The 17810-nt window shown below is 36.7% G+C and overlaps 2 protein-coding genes across 2 annotated transcripts in view; both read right to left on the reverse strand.

The window, feature by feature from the left end:
* LOC138699819 (protein Wnt-5b-like) overlaps positions 1–17810 on the reverse strand; it is a 2020855-nt gene that overhangs the window by 1861854 nt on the left and 141191 nt on the right. The window lies entirely within an intron of this gene.
* On the reverse strand, positions 666–1532 carry LOC138700422 (uncharacterized; the record flags this gene model as incomplete). Its single annotated transcript, XM_069827039.1, has 1 exon — positions 666–1532. A coding segment is annotated over one exon (867 nt), but the record flags the coding sequence as incomplete, so codon positions are not given.

Consider the following 17810-nt stretch of genomic DNA (forward strand, 5'->3'; position numbering starts at 1 on the left):
CATTCGCTTATTCCCACTACCATACAGGCCTACACGTCACTTTTATTGCCGTTCCTTGTGAGGCTATTATTCTACTTATTTTACATGTTCATTTTTTTTTATTGTCTTTAGACTTACAAGTGGAACGAGTACTGTAGGAGGAGATGCTCTTTCCTTCAGCGCAACTGACGCAATATATCATTAAATATTCAAGGAGGCAGAAGACGAAGAGAAAGCAGTAGGCAAAGAGGAGGCAGAAGGCGGAAATAAAGCAGAAGATGAAGTAGAAGACGAAGAGGACGCAGAAGACTAAGATGAAGTAGAAGGCGAAGATGAAGCAGAAAGCGAAGAGGAAGCAGAAGACGAAGATGAATTAGAAAGCGAAGAGGAAGCAGAAAGCGAAGATGAAGCAGAAAGCGAAGAGGAAGCAGAAGACGAAGATGAATTAGAATGCGAAGAGGAAGCAGAAAGCGAAGATGAAGTAGAAGACGAAGATGACGCACAAGGCGAAGATGAAGTAGAAGACGAAGATGAAGTGGAAACGAAGATGAAGTAGAAGGCAAAGAGGAAGCAGAAAACGAAGATGAAGTAGAAAGCGAAGAGGAAGCAGAAGGCGAAGAGGAAGCAGAAAGCGAAGAGGATGGAGAAAGCGAAGAGGAAGCAGAAGGCGAAGATGAAGCAGAAGACTAAGATGAAGTAGAAGACAAAGAAGAAGTAGAAGACGAAGATGAAGTAGAAGACGAAGATGAAATAGAAGACGAAGAAGAAGTAGAAGACGAAGATGAAGTAGAAGGCGAAGAGAAAGTAGAAGGCGAAGATAAAGTAGAAGGCGAAGATAAAGCAGAAGACGAAGATGAAGCAGAAGACGAAGAGGAAGCAGAAGATGAAGATGAAGTAGAAGACGAAGATGAAGTAGAAAGCGAAGAGGAAGCAGAAGACGAAGATAAAGTAGAAGGCGAAGAGAAAGTAGAAGGCGAAGATGAAGCCGAAGAAGAAGAGAAAGTAGAAGGCGAAGATGAAGCCGAAGAAGAAGAGAAAGTAGAAGGCGAAGAGGAAGCAGAAGACGAAGATGAAGTAGAAGACGAAGATGAAGTAGAAGACGAAGATGAAGTAGAAGACGAAGAGGAAGCAGAAGACGAAGAGGAAGCAGAAGACGAAGAGGAAGCAGAAGACGAAGAGGAAGCAGAAGACGAAGACGAAGCAGAAGACGAAGTAGAAGACGAAGAGGAAGCGGAAGGCGAAGAGGAAGCAGAAGAGGAAGCAGAAGACGAAGATGAAGTAGAAGACGAAGATGAAGTAGAAGATGAAGCGAGAGCAGAAGACAAAGAGGAAGTAGAAGACGAAGAGGGAGCAGAAGACAAAGAGGAAGTATAAGACAAAGAGGAAGTAGAAGACAAAGAGGAAGTAGAAGACGAAGATGAAGTAGAAGACGAAGAAGAAGTAGAAGACGAATATGAAGTAGAAGGCGAAGAGAAAGTAGAAGGCGAAGATAAAGTAGAAGACGAAGATGAAGTAGAAGACGAAGATGAAGTAGAAGACGAAGAGGGAGCAGAAAACAAAGAGGAAGTAGAAGACAAAGAGGAAGTAGAAGACAAAGAGGAAGTAGAAGACGAAGAAGAAGTAGAAGACGAAGATGAAGTAGAAAGCGAAGAGGAAGCAGAATACGAAGATAAAGTAGAAGACGAAGATGAATTAGAAGACAAAGAGGAAGTAGAAGACGAAGATGAAGTAGAAGACGAAGATGAAGTAGAAGACGAAGATGAAGTAGAAGACGAAGATGAAGTAGAAGACGAAGAGGAAGTAGAAGACGAAGATGAATTAGAAGACGAAGATGAACCAGAAAGCGAAGAGGAAGCAGAAGACGAAGATAAAGTAGGAGACGAAGATGAAGTAGAAGACGAAGATGAAGTAGAAGACGAAGATGAAGTAGAAGATGAATATGAAGTTGAAGACGAAGATGAAGTAGAAGACGAAGATGAAGTAGAAGGCGAAGATGAATTAGAAGGCGAAGATGAAGCAGCAAACGAAGAAAAAGTTTGCGAATATGAAGCAGAATGCGGAGAAGAAGAGACAGCAGAAAGTGAAGAGGACCCAGAAAGCGATGATGAAGCAGAAGACGAAGATGAAACAGAAGGCGAAGAGAAATTATAAAGGGAGAGGGAGTGGAAGGGGAGAGGAAGTAGAAGGCGTAGGGGAAGCGGAAGGAGGAGAGGAAGCAAAAGGAGAAAAGGAAGTGAAAGAAGAAGAGGAAGCGGAAGAAGGGGAGAAGGCGGAAGGAGGAGAGGAAGAAGGAAAGGAAAATTCTGAATATAAATCATGAAAAGAATTCCGAACGTGTAGTAAACGTTGAAGAAATGTACGATTTTTAATGATACTGAGCTTCCTATTTATGTGCTACTAAATATCAATTGCAATATTATTTTAGAAATTAGTAACAACTCTGGCTCCTCTAAGAGTTTAGATGATGATATTGTAAACGTGAGAAGCCCGAAAAGTGGGGACATAATATAAACAAGGACGCCAACAAACAGATCCTCGACATACTGTGTTCAAAATTTGTATTTGGATTGCGTCCATAAAACAATTATCACAAAATTATGCGCAACTTTTTTTTACTGAAATATACAAATAAAATAAAAACATCTTGTAATCCTTATTACTTACAATCATAAACTTTGTTCCTTTAACCGTTCACCATAATAAGCTCCTTGTTCGCACTGTGATTTGTTACGCTTAAATAAATTGCTGCAGAAATAACAACCAGTGTTTATGACGAAATATTCTTTCATAAGAGATACGAGTAGGTCTGCAAAAGCACTTTATGTAGCGTTAGTTAACAACGTAACGAACTGACGACGGCGACTAACTCGTCCGCTTCAAGGAGAAACTTTTCTTCAATTAGGTATAACGTCCATTTTTCTGGATATAATTGTTCTTGTTCCAAGAAATATTCTTTCAGTAATCTTTACAATAAATACGTTTGCGTTCTTTACCTAGCCACAGAAAACGTTAGAAAATAATTAGCTACAATGGACAAGTTTTGAAGTAAATTCATAGCAACAGAAAGTTTACAAAGCATATACAGTGTGAACCGTAAGTAATGTCATTAATTTCAGGAGGTTCTTCTTTAAGATATTTAAAAAAAACGATTAATAATATAATATCCCGACTGCTATGGCCTTCATTGATTTTGAAAAGGCCTTCGATACTGTGAGTCGAGTGAAACTTTGGAAAATAATGAAAGAACGGGGCATACAAACACATTTAATAAGAGCTATTCAAAGTATGTATATGAATTCCATAATAAAAATTAAAACAATTTTCGGAATCAGTAAGAGTTCAAAGGAAATAACAAGAAGTGTAAGACAAGGGTGTCCCATGTCACCTGCATTGTTTAATTTTTATATCGACGAAGTTGTGAGAAAATGGGAAGCATAACTGAATGTTAATTTTATCGCAAAACACCTCTAAATTTTATCCTTTTTGCTGATGATTTATTGATCCTCTCAGATAATGAACACAATCTACAAAAAGCAATATTCAGCATGTATAAAATAGCTTCCGATTACAATTTGAAGGTATCTCAAAGAAAACAAAAATTTTCGGATTCATAGGATCTCAACCCAAATGAACCAAAATTTCAATCAAAGATATCAATTTAGAACAGGTTTCAAATTTTAATTACCTAGGGTATAATGTTACATATGACCAACCTAGCGATCAAAAAACTAAACTCTCCAGATTTCTACAGCTCCTGGGAACAATGAAATGAACTCTAATGAAAAGAGTCCGAAAGGAAACAATACTGAAATTTTATAAGACAATGGCAATACCATTGTTAACATATGGAGCCGAAAATTGAGTACTGACTAAACAACAACGTAGAACAGAGGTGGCGGAGATGAGATTATTAAGACCTCTTGCTGGTTACAGATTAAAAGATCAGAAGAGAAATAGTGAAATTCGTGAAGAGTTACAAATACAAAGTCTTCTTGAATAGACTCTTCTAGACAGCAGTGGTACCAACATCTGATGAGAATGGACATAAACCGCACTCCTCTACAGATGTTCCTATATCAACCAGTTGGCAGAAGGGATCTTGGCAGGTCCAAAAAGAGATGGAGAGAACAGTTCTATTTCCTGGAAATGGAACAGGCCTAAGGGCCTAAACCATGCTGTATTTGATGATAAAATTTTGCTCGTTTTTGCTTCCTTTTCGAGATAAAAATTGTTCTATATGGAATATTTCACACCGTGTTCTGGAAAACCATTGATTTTAATTGCCAATATGCTCGGTCAATTTAAGAGAGCAGTGTGAAATGATAATAAATGATTAAAAGAATTTAAGCTTTGTCCTTTAAGTATGCAGAAATTTGATCCGAACAAATGTAATATTGTAAAATTCCTTTGCAGAACGAGAAGTTGCATTTGTTCGGATCACATTTTTTGCATATTTAAAGAACAAAATTACAATTCTTTCAATCATTTATTATCATAATACAGCATCCTCTTGAATTGTCTAAGCGTATTGGTAATTGAATCAATGGCTTTACCAAAAACACGTTATGTTTCACATAAAACAATTTTTATATCCAAAAGGAAGAAAAAACGAGCAAAATTGTATCAAACTTTTAGGTTTGAAATGTGTCAAAAAACAACACCCTGAAATTTATGACATTATTTACGGTTCTGCTTGTATAGCTACAGGAATAAGTAGAGGAAATTAAGAAGCGTTAAAATAAAAAAGAGAAAATTTTGGTTATTTGTCTGCCAGAATGAGTTTCCAGAAATATTGACTACACGGTTATGAAATGAACTGTCCTGTATTTCTTTCGAGGAAGTCTTCAGTTGTAGTCAACTGCTGGATCAGGGAGTGACGCTATGTGCTTGTAAACGTCTAGTTTAGTTCAGAACACTTTAACATAGACCCTAATTTCTGAGTGCAATGAAAGCAAGAGGGAAAGAAAAAGATTATCAAAAGAAATTGAAAACAGTATTACATTATATGGATGCTATGAGGCTATTTTTCTTACGTTTTATAAAAGTCTTTGTAATTTCAAAATAAACTAGCTTAGTAACATTAGGTGTACTTCAAAATCTAACGTATAACCACAATCTAGTTTATACAGTCACGAAACTCAACACATAGGGAATGTGCATCCATACATAGTTACTAACCACTAGGATCGCTACTATCGCCTCATCACTGACAATGCGAAATAGTACCGGCACAGTCTAGTGCTCCTAGTACCTTCACAATTTAAGCTTCGTATGATTGTATATACTAGACAGTCGTATAACCTTAACGACTGTCCCGAAAAAAAGTAACAGGCTATTCGTGGAATCTCAATAATTGCTTGAAACGAGTATGCTGTTCGTGATTGTTATTATGAATGTGGTTGGGATTGTAAGGATGATTGACGTTTGAAGTAATAGATTTTGACATTTCTTTTCATTTATGTCTTCAGCTCCCCGCATTTACATTTAACAAGGCGCAACTTTCTCCTTATTTACGAGGCGCATCCAGAAAGTAAGTTTCCCTGTTTTTAAAGAACAAAAGAACACACACTTTCAGGAAAACATTTATTGTCAACAGGTACAGCAATGTTTCAGCTATTTTTCAACATAGCCACCATCAGAATTGAGACACTTGTCGTATCGTGGGATCAACTTTTGTATCCCTCTGTCGTAGAACTCTGCCGCCTGTGAATGGAACCAGCGTGTGACAGACGTCTTCAGCTCTTCGTCGTTGCCAAAACGCTCACCGGAGGACAGGAATTTCTTGAGGTGCAAGAAAACGTGAAAATCGCTGGGAGCAATATCAGGACTGTAGGGTGGATGATGAAACAACTCCCAGCCAAATCCCGTCAAAACAGCTGCTGTGCGCCCAGCCGTATGTGGACGAGCATTGTCATGGAGGAACACAACACCTGCAGTAAGCATTCCACGCCTCTTGTTTCGAATGGCACGTCGCAATTTTCGCAGTGTTTCACAGTAACGGTCAGCGTTCACTGTTTCACCTCTTGGAAGGAAGTCAATGAGCAGAATGCCCTCCCTGTCCCAGAACACCGTGCACATCACTTTCCGTACCGACAGCGTCTGTTTGAATTTCGTCCTGACCGGAGATCCACTATGTCGCCAATGCATTGACTGCTGCTTGGTTTCCGGGGTAAGTGCGAAATCCAAGTCTCATCGCCCGTGACGATCCTGTCGAGGAACTCGTCGCCGTCATCGTGATACCATTGCAGAAATGTCAGTGCTGCTCCTAAACGTTGCATTTTGTGTTCGGGTGTCAGGTTTTTCAGCACCCACCTGGCACACACTTTTTCGAACAGCAGGTGCTTAGTGACAATCTCATGCAACAAGGATCGCGATATCTGCGGAAAATGGCTGCTCAGCTCCGTAATCGTGAAGCGACGGCTCTCCATGATGCACTGCCGCACCAGCTCAACACGATCATTGATGAGGGACGGTCGCCCACTGCGCTCTTCATCATGGACACTTTGACGACCTTCGGAAAACTGTCTACACCAGCGACGCACCATCTGCTTACTCATGATGTTCGGCCGATAGACCTGACAGAGCTGCCGATGAATTTCAATTGGCGCAATGCTTTGTGCATTAAAGAACTTTATCACCGACCGAACCTCGCAGGCGGCGGGAGAAGGAATAAGAGCTTCCATTTCGGGCCACTGCTGCCACGCTACTGGCACCAGGCGGGACCTGTCCGGCTGGCATATGATTGATACGTCATAGATCTGTTACGCATGCGCAATTGACACGGCTAATTACGTTTACTTTCAAGAGAAAAAAATCGGGAAACTTACTTTCTGGATGCGCCTCGTATTTCATAATTGCTTCATTTCAAAAGATCTTGTCTCGAGACAATGAAATTAATACAATCGAGACGATTCACACGTAAATATGGCGCCAATGAGTTGTTTGAAGTTATAACTAATATCATTACAATGAATTGAATCTATTTAGAAATTAATACCACATTTAAGTATTTTAGAATAATTAGACTATATTAAATCATCTAGTTCGATTAACATGTATCTCAAAGAAACGTACCGCAGAGTTCGTATAGGTCAGATTTCATCAAATGCTTTTCCAATTCACTGAGGGCTAAAGCAAAGAGATTCACTATTACCTTTACTTTTAACTTCGCTCTAAAATATGCCATTAGGAAAGTTCAGGATAACAGAGAGGATTTGGAATTGAACGGGTTACATCAGCTTCTTGTCTATGCGGATGACGTGAATATGTTAGGGGAAAATCCACAAACGATTACGAAACTTTACTTGAAGCAAGTAAAGCGATAGGTTTCGAATTAATTCCGAAAAAATAAACTATATGATTATGTCTCTTTTTTTTAGTAGGTTGTTTCACGACGCTTTATCAACATCTTTGGTTATTTAGCGTCTGAATGAGATGAAGGTGATAATGCCGGTGAAATGAGTCAGGGGTCCAGCACCGAAAGTTACCCAGCATTTGGTCATATTGGGTTGAGGAAAAACCCCGGAAAAAACCTCAACCAGGTAACTCGCCCCGACCGGGAATCGACCCCGGGCCACCTGGTTTCGCGGTCAGACGCGCTGACCGTTACTCCACAGGTGTGGGCGATTATGTCTAGTGAGCAGAATATTGTACGTAATGGAAATATAAAAATTCCAAATTTATTTTTTCGAAGAGATGGAAAAATTTAAATATCTTGTAGCAACAGTAACAAATATAAATCACACCGGGAGGAAATTAAACGCAGAATAAATATGGGAAATGCCTGTTATTATTCGGTTGAGAAGTTTTTGTCACCTAGACTTCTATAAAAAAATCTGGAAGTTAGAATTTATAAAATAGTTAAATTACCGGCTTTCTGTATGGTTGTGAAACTTGGACTCTCACTTTGAGATAGGAACAGAGGTTAAGGGTATTTGAGAATAAGGTGCTTAGGAAAATATTTGGGGCTAAGAGGGATGAAGTTACAGGAGAATGGAAAAAGTTACACAACGCAGAGCTGCACGCATTGTATTCCTCACCTGGCATGGCATAATTAGGAACATTAAATCCAGACGTTTGAGATGGGCAGGGCATGTAGCACGTATGGGCGAATCCAGAAATGCATATAGTGTGTTAGTTGGGAGGACGGAGGGAAAAAGATCTTTGGGGAGGCCGAGACGTAGACGGGAGGATAATATTAAAGTGGATTTGAGGGAGGTAGGATATGATGATAGAGACTGGATTAATCTTGCATAAGATAGGGACCGATCGCGGGTTTATGTGAAGGAGGGAATGAACCTCCGGATTCCTTAAAAGCCGTAAGTAAGGTATTTCTGTTTTCATATTTCTTACACTTATTAATCACCCCAAATTCATGTATGAATAAAAAATTCATTTGTTTCCCTTTTTAATGTTTTATCACGGCTGCCTGGATTCGAAACTATTTTGTTTTAAATACATCATAATTCAGTCATCCAAGGCCTGTTGTAATGAATGATGCCATAGTATTAACAGAATGTGAACGAATTTCTTCAATATTAAGCGCATAAATATTTCACTTTAAAATATCCCCGAGGAGGAACTTAAAAATGCACGAAAATGTCCACTAATGGCAGTTATTTATTTAACGTTCATTTTCAACAACAATGTTTGTTTAGAGACGATGGAATTAAATATAGCTACAGATCAATGGATAAATGAAAATGCTATATTCTGTGGAACCTTCCAGAAAGATTGTGAAGAATCGATACAACCACCAGGACTCGAACCCGGTTTCCAGCTTTACGTGCTGGCGCTTTATCCACTAAGCCACACCGGATTCAAGTTCCGATGCCGGATTGAATCCCCTCATTTTTTAACTTCTACCTTCTGTGTTCCCCTTTGTTAGCCTACCTTCGTGTACAGTACGATTATTTAGTCCTGACAGTCGCCAGCAATCTGCGCCTGGGTCAGGTGAGTCCATTAAATTACGCCAAGGGATGTTCAGGTTAGTCTGTTGCCTGTAGTTAGAGAGATCGGATGTTACGCATGCGGTATAACATTGTGTTTCCAGTAGAGTTAAGCTGTACTGCATTCCTTTAGCGACCGCTCGCCCTTATTTCTACTCCGGAACTCTACCTACTACTCCTATTACTTCCCCTCTTTCGCATTGCTGAGCTGTCAGGACTACATAATCGGTCTGTACTGTGTCACAGTATGTGTAACAGTAGATACAATGCCCAACCATAAGTATGGAGGTACACTAAGGAAGAGCTTTTCTACTATTAATATAGGTACAATGTTTCAAGCATCAGATCCTTGTTCCCTTCGCTAAGAAACATAATAAGCCGGCTTAGCCACAACTGGCCAAGAATATAATGCTAAAGGCAGTTGACCAGATGTCCTCCTCTTGCAAATTGCTCATTAAGGAAACTGCTTACAGGACAGAAATTGTAGCTCGGAAAGCAGGAATTACTTTATTGTGCCTGATGAAATCGGTCACTATAACCCTCATTCAATCCAATTTATCGCTTTAAAGTCTCGCCTTATTTTTAACTTTTATGGCCTGAAAATAAGCTATCATACACACTTGCCTCGCACATCGATGGCCGCTCGTTTCGGCTGCACCTGTGGAGTCGGTTAGGTTACGTACAAGTATTGGGATCTCGTGCCTCAAGGCACTGTTACAAGACCGCGCCGCTCTGTAACACTTGCAGCAAATAACACATCAGGAGAAGGATGGGTGTGCCCGGGCGATACAGCACGTTCTCGAGAAAGGCAAAATTATTTTCCTGATTCGTTCAAAAAAACGTGGAACTCAAGCTTAATGGACACTTTCATGTACGTGATTTTTAAATATTAACGTACAAGGTAAGGTAAATACTTGAGCTGTACTATAAGTAGTAACATGAGCTGCTGCCATGAAGTCAAAAAGAAGACAGCAATGGCATAGAAATATTTTAATAGAAAGAAGAGCATCTTCTTTAGACCTCTAGAAACAGAATTAAGAAAGATATTAGTGAAGCGCCCTCCTTGGAGAAGATTCCTCTTTCCTTTTGAAGATTATACTAGCGACAGACTACAATTTCTAATCACGATTATCTCTGATCGCGGTTACGGAAAATGTGTGTACACACTAGGTCACGCTTGGTCCCATCTGGTCAAGAGTTGAATTACCGTAGTTCATACTTTCGATATTTATTTCTCTCCTAGACAATATCTGAACTTCATACTTTCTTTCCATGTCTGTTCATTGTTTTTCTTTATTGTTTCTTGCAGCCCGACATAGGAGTTTATCTGTTAAAATTTTTAGAGATTTCATAACCTAAACTGATATAATTTATAATATAACTGTTCATATTATTTTGCAACGAGATTTTATAATCTATATAACAGGCCTAGTATTTATATTATTTTGTAATAAAACGTATTCTGAAAATGAATCTTAATCTCAACGATACCGTCTTAATAAAGGCTCAAATAAAAATCTACAAATTGAATCAATGAATCGAAGATCAGGCCGATAATCGAGATTAGTGACTTTAGTCTATCATTAGTATTACCACAGCAGCTACTCTGTAAGATTGTAAGTTAATCCTTTGCGCGCAGGATTAGCATGGATTGTAACCTGGCTTAATCTTGCAGCTTTTAGCTTCTTATTTTATTTAATCTTGTTATCTGTTGTAATATTTGTTTGTTATTTTTGGTACGTTATTTAAAATCCTAGAAAGAGTAAACCTTGGAAATGTCTGCTCATTACACTGAAGTAGAATGATTTATATTATTCCTAAAATGACATGGAAACCTTTCAATATGTTGTTGTAAAGATTAAAAGGCTTTCTAAAGCGAAGGCTGGTAAATGGTATTAGACTTATACAGGGTGATTAACGAGGATTTATCGTCACTTACGGAGCTTATTTCCGAAGACATTCTGAGCAAAAAATGTCATATAAACATTTGTCTTAATCTCAATATTTTTAAAGTTACACTAATTTGAAGTTTTTTTGTAAGGTACCTTTTCTTTTTCTTTAGTTTTAAGGGTAAAATAATATTACAAATAGAGAATGAACTATTCAGAAGTATCATTTCTTTAATTGGCTAGTGTTCTGAAGCTAAAAATGTGTTGTCAGTTGCTTTGTACAGATTTTGTTTTTGAATTTTTAACTAAAAATGACATTCTTACGCACTTATCATAAAAATTGTTACAAATAACATGACTTTAGGAACTTGATTCTTTACAGTTTAATTATGTATTCTAATGTACAGTCTTGAAGAATTTACAAGAGTGGCGTGATTTGTAACAATTATTGTGATAAATGCGTAAGAAAATGTAATTTTGTAGTTAAAAACGGAAAAAGAAATCTGTACGAAGCAACTGTGGAATTCACAACACATTTCTAGCTTCAGAATACTAGCTAATTAAAGAAATGATACTCCTGAATAGTTCATTCTTTATCTGTAATATTCTTTTACCCTTAAAACTCAAGAATAATGGTATTTTACAAATAATTTCAAATTAATGTAACTCTGAAAATATTGAGATTAGGAAAAATGTTTATATGACTTTTTTGCTCAGAACGTCTTCGGAAATAAACTCCGTAAGGGACTGTAAATCCTCGTGAATCACCCTGTATATTACCATATTTAAAAATTTCAATCTTGCCTTAAAATACTATATCTAATGTTGTTGAAGGGAATTTGGAGATTGTTAACTATTAACTATTACCTACATTATCGAATGGTTTCAAGTGTACTGAATATTTATAATCATTTAAAGTTGCTGTTGAATACACTATTATTTTATAATCTTCTTACTGTTTGGATATCATTTTTGAGACCTTGTTTCTGTCCTGGTTGCTATTCCTTTAACGTATGTCCACAGTCTAGTATATACGGTCACGAAGCTTGAGTTGTGAGGGTGCTAGGAACACTAGACTGTGCCGGTACTATTTCGCATTGTCTGTAATGAGGCGATATTAGCGATCCTAGTGGTTAGCAACTATCCATGGATGCATATTTACTACATATTGAGCTTCGTGACTGTGGTATTTCTCCAGCTACAGACACAAATGAGTGGCTCTTCAGTTGATATCACAGATTACACAGAATTAGATCAGCATCAAATCAAAGTCAGTTTGGTTAGATGACCGTGCAACACCTGGGCCTATAAACAACTGAAATTTTGAGCTACTTCTTTGAACAGACATAAATAGTACATTAAAGTTGTGTTTGATGACGCCTACATCTGTAAGTTGTAGTTTTCTTACGGTGCTGGTTGAATAATCGTAAACGAAATTTGAGATAATAAATTGAAACACCTTTTACGACACTGATTTCTTATCTCCTCAAGGCATTAAATTAGAAACTCAAACTATATTTAGAACAGGTGCAAGTCATTAACGATTGATTGTACTCGTAGGACTACAGTACCGGTACTTTTATTTACTTTGAATTTTTATTATTGTAACATAAATTTCTATGTGTCCTCTCCAAAGGAAATGATCCAAGTGACCGACCCAGTTCCATTGGACTTCCACAAGATTTGGACTTAGTATCCTTTTTAATGTCAGCTGTCGTGCTTCAAGTAAGAATTTTGATAATTCTAAAGTCCTAAATGACACAATATGTAGGCATATATGTGGGAAATAATTAAGCAGAATGTCTCGTAACATCGATACCAGACAATTGAAGATTGAAGCAAGCTGTTAGGGGGGCATTCAGGGAAATCACACCGCGTTTGCTGTGAAAAATTTCACACAGGACATGACGTCGCATCATTTTGTACCGCGACAATGATGGTGCTCATACTGATGTCCTGGATCACTAAATAAGCTGGAACGTAAATTTAATTAATTAATTAATTAATTAATTAAATTTATTTAATTAAATTTAAATATACAGAATAAAGAATATAATTACAAACAAACAAGAGAAATAGAAATAAAATAATACAAACAATATAAAGCAGGAGATACAGTAGTATTAACAAAATTTGAGACCGAATGAGCAGCGCTCGTGTTCGATCGCAGTTCAGATATAATATTAATAGGCCTACAAGAGAATATAAAATAAAATAAAATAAAATAAAATAGGAAATAGAATTAAAATTACAGTTACAGAAATTATATAATACAATATTAATATAAGAGAAATATAGAAAATAAAAAAATAATAATAATAAAAATAAATAAGTAAAATAAAATAGGAACTAAAATTTAAATTACAGCGGAAATGGAATTATATAATACAATATTAACACTAGAGAAGAATAATATCGCACGTGAAAAGTAGGACTACATATATATATATATATATATATATATATATATATATATATTTATTTCAAAATTATAGAATACAAATATAATATAGGTTGATTAATTCATACACATAGGCTATAAATTTATTTAATCAAATTGAAGATATTAACACGTTTCTAATTTTCTTGTTATATGTTAGTGGGTTACATGTTAGAAGTTCTGGGTGTAATTTAGTTAAAGCATTGTACAACCGAGGGTCAAAATTAATCCTATGCTTTAGACCAGCAGATGTGAGGCATTTAGGTTCCACTAATGTTAAATTAATATTTCGTCTTGTGTCATAATTATGTGTCTGTAATACAAACTTATTACGATTTTTATGATAAATTTTAACAGCATATACTTATAAATTTGTTCAATATTAAATACATTAAATTCAGAATAAATTAATTTAGTTGGATAATCGAAACGTTTCTTCAAACAAATTTTAATTATTCGTTTTTGTAGTAAATTTTACGGACTAAGATTAATTTTTGTACTTCCACCCCATCAAATCAACCATTGTCACACATCTACTATGACATGTTCAAAACGGATGCATATCAACATACAAATAGGGGGGAGGGTGACAAGATTTTCGGACCTTACTGTACAGTCGACAGTCGTAAAATGATCTCGAAGTTGAAACGACTATAATTAAAAGTAAAGATAAAAAATAAAAATAAAAGAAATGAATAATTGTGAAACGTAAACAGGGATAATGAAAAAGATTGCTTTGTTACATTTATTTTTTCAATAAATTGTGAGGGGCCTATATCCTCACAGAAGTTCTCAAATAAAAGAAGAGAAACAATATCTGAAATTCTGCTGAAATGAAATGAACCTTCTTCTCCGGAAATCGAATCTGAGTTATGTTTTTTTGTAGCCGTTAATACTTGAACCACAATGCATTCAAGTCTCCAATAAACATAAATAGCGATGTGGATTATCATTAAGCCCATCTGCGTTTGTGAAAAGTCTAGCTACAAGTAATATGATTCAATCAGAAAAAAGATCGGCTTCTTGTAGGTACACAAATCGTAATGAATTAAGTACGTAACTTAATGGAAATCGTAAATCTTCAGTGATCTGATAAAATCCCGTCCTTTCAAGACATACGTTAATTATACCAGGATTTTCTTCCTTAAAGGATTTGTAAGACAAATGAATCCGAGAAGCAACTCTAATTGCAACGACTGTCGTACGTAACTGACACTGCGACCAAAGGTAATTATCGACTCTGCATCGTAGAAAACGTACAACACTGCAAACAATGCAACGTAATTACACAAAAGAATTTGTCCTCATTTCATCCTTAAAAATTTCGCATGGACATTTTGCCGTGATTTATCGCAAAAACCACTTCAGTGGCGGTCGATTTATAGATCTCTGGAAGAGATTAAAGCGGGGAGTCGACATTCGATCAATCGCTCAGTGCTAGGCTAGGCAGCTCGTTAGAACATTGTACTACATGGCCGCTCCCATCTTTTCTCACCATCGTCGGTCTCATAATGCAAAAGTGACACAAGTAACTATAGTGAGGATCACATAAGAACAGTCCCTAAACAACAAATATTGCCGTCTCGTCAGTGTTGCCAACTAATACCAGATATCACACGATTCTACATACTAAATGACTTATTTACTTACCGTACTTTATGTTGGAAGGTTATTCTAAATAATTCAATAATTTGTAACATAGTTTCGTAGGCAAACTATACGAGAAAGGAATCAACATGTTAAGTATTTTGTCTGGCAATACGAAATTCATTGGTTTAACTAAACAACTGACTCACGAGACCTAACCTAAAAATTACTAACTCCGAAAACTTACCTGACTATAGTCATGAATTATAACCACAACGCAACACATAAAATAACTATTATGTATTAATATTAATACTGATATTAATTAATTATTAGTTTGTTCAAATTTCACTAGCTTCCAGCAACCGGCTCAGAAATCTAGTACAATTTTAATTTCATGGAACTCCAGTACCGACATAAATATTGCCGACATTTGTCTCAGCTGCCAACATACCAGTTACAAAATCACTACCATTTGCAGTATATGTAGTATCGAAATTCCAAATGAAGTTGGCAAAAGAAAATTCAACCTGCAAACTATAAAATCACCACAATCCACTAGCATATGTAGTAATGGGGGGAAAATGGTTAGGTTTTACCCTTTGGGTATGAAGTAAGCTAACCCGGACTATACTCGCGGAACTACAGATAGTTCAATTGAAGGGTTCAGAGCCATAGTGGGCCAAGCGACATATATTAAAAACGTAGAAAACAAGGGATAAAGTTAACTGATTGTCATAATTTAATGAAAACATAAAGCAAGTCATATAAATTATGAACATTAAAACTAAATGACATGTCAATTTTCATTAAACTATGGTATTCGGTTAACTTTAAATCTTGCTTTCTCCGTTTTTAATAAATGGCGCTTGGCCCACTATGAAGCTGCTTAATTCTGCTCCCGGTTGGAAACACGCGCATCAGACATATTTGTATGGTTTTTGTAGTCACTATCGATCAGTAACCTACCGAGATTTTTTACCCATATAACTGTCATTTACAAAAGCACATATATTATTACATTTTTATTTCATAATGAATTCCAATCTGTGTAACAGGAGTTGTTCAAAGTTGTGTTCGTCTGCATCATTTACACATTATCGTCATGTTTACTGTAGATGAAATTGTTCGTACTTCGTTAACGCTTTCGTGAAGTCATTAATCGCAGATCCAATTATAATCGAGATTCATAAACTATTGTATTGGCTTATTGCAAAAGTTCGTTGCGATTTTTCGCTGCGACAAAAGTTTTTGTTTGAGATGAATTAAAGGGCAAAAATTATTCAGTAAAATAATCTTCTACATTATTTATGATTCTCTGCCAGCGCTAGTGTAGTTTTTCGATTACGCATTTGAAGAAATCTGCTGGTTTGAAGTTAAAAAAGTCAAAATATTGTGATGTACCGAAGTACATATGCTATTTCAGTAAAGGAATTCTGCATTATCATATTATGAAGGATGGGTGGAGAGGAGAAAAATTCTCTCCGGCACCGGGACTCGAACCCGGGTTTTCAGCTCTACGTACTGACGCTTTATCCACTAAGCCACACCGGATTCCAGTTCCGAGCTGGATTGAATCCTATTAGTTTAAGTTCCACCTCTTAGTTTCCCTTTAGTGGCCAACCCTCATGCACTGTATCACAGATGTGTGATAGTGGCACAATGTCCAACACATTATGTGCAGAGCTGCACTCATTAAGAGTGACTAAGTGGCCGGGATCCGACGGAGACAGGGCATGAGAGTTGGCCACTAAAGGGAAACTAAGAGGTGGCAACACAGCAAAAAATTGACGGTTGAATGCAGTTTAAAACATCAATTTACAGATATGAAAGTAGATATGACTACACTGAAAAATTTTCGCAGTATTCGAAACAGCAAGCAAAGATGGAAAGGGAATCATATTTTGTATTGGTCTCTAAATTCATTGATGCTATGTATGTACGAGTTCAATGACTCTAAAGGATAATCTAGAGATGCAAATCTAGTCTTTCAGGTGAAGCTCCCTGTACAGCAGATTTGAATAATTTCAAGGGAAAAATTGTTCCGGGGCCGGGTATCGATCCCGGGACCTCTGGTTGAACGTACCAGCGCTCTGCCAACTGAGCTACTCGGGAACTCCACCCGACACCGTCTCAACCTTTCCCTTTATATCCACACGACTCGCGTGGGCTGACGAAACGCCAGAGACTCACATCGAGTGCACACAATCTCTGTGTGACTTGGAATTGTGGAGTTCCCGGGTAGCGATAATCTAGAGACTTCACTTCCCCTTCGTTATCCCACAATGTTGTTGGAATGGGTAGGTTAGGTTTTCCAAGATTTTCCTGGGAAACATCTCTATTATATCCTTATAATATCTGGAAAGCCGGTTCAGTGGCAGTTATAGAAATATTAACGAAGGGTAAAAAAATAATGCAAAATATAAAAAAATAAATAATAAATGCATTCAGATATATGGATCATATGAGGAAACAAAGAAGAAGGCAGAAAATAAGAAAGACTGGAGAAGTCTGGGTTTGCAGTGAAAGACCTGTCCTTGGACAGAACACTATGAATGAAATGAATATGAGATTTTAATTAAACTTAAACATGGTACTAGTTTCGACCCAAGACTTTATAATAAAATTACAAACCGTTTTCCAAATTTGAAATATTTAAAATTGAACATTTTAAAAAGAAATTTGCAAAACTATTCATGATTATTCTTTAACTTTTTATTTCTGTCGACTATATTTATGCTTTTATTGAATATCACTGGCTTCTCTCTGATTGTGAATTTATATTAGCCTAAATGTGTTTTTTCCTCTGTTTTTCTCTTGTGCGTTATGAAATCGGTTTAAATTAAGTTAAATACAGTATTTCGTAAATTATCTTTGTAAATTTTATGTTATATTATTGGCTAAGACCACACAGTACACGAGCCTGGTTCTTACGGTAGTGGATAGGAATATTTTTGTTTTATAATT

This window comes from Periplaneta americana, chromosome 5, assembly GCF_040183065.1.
Source record: "Periplaneta americana isolate PAMFEO1 chromosome 5, P.americana_PAMFEO1_priV1, whole genome shotgun sequence".
Taxonomy (NCBI): domain Eukaryota; kingdom Metazoa; phylum Arthropoda; class Insecta; order Blattodea; family Blattidae; genus Periplaneta; species Periplaneta americana.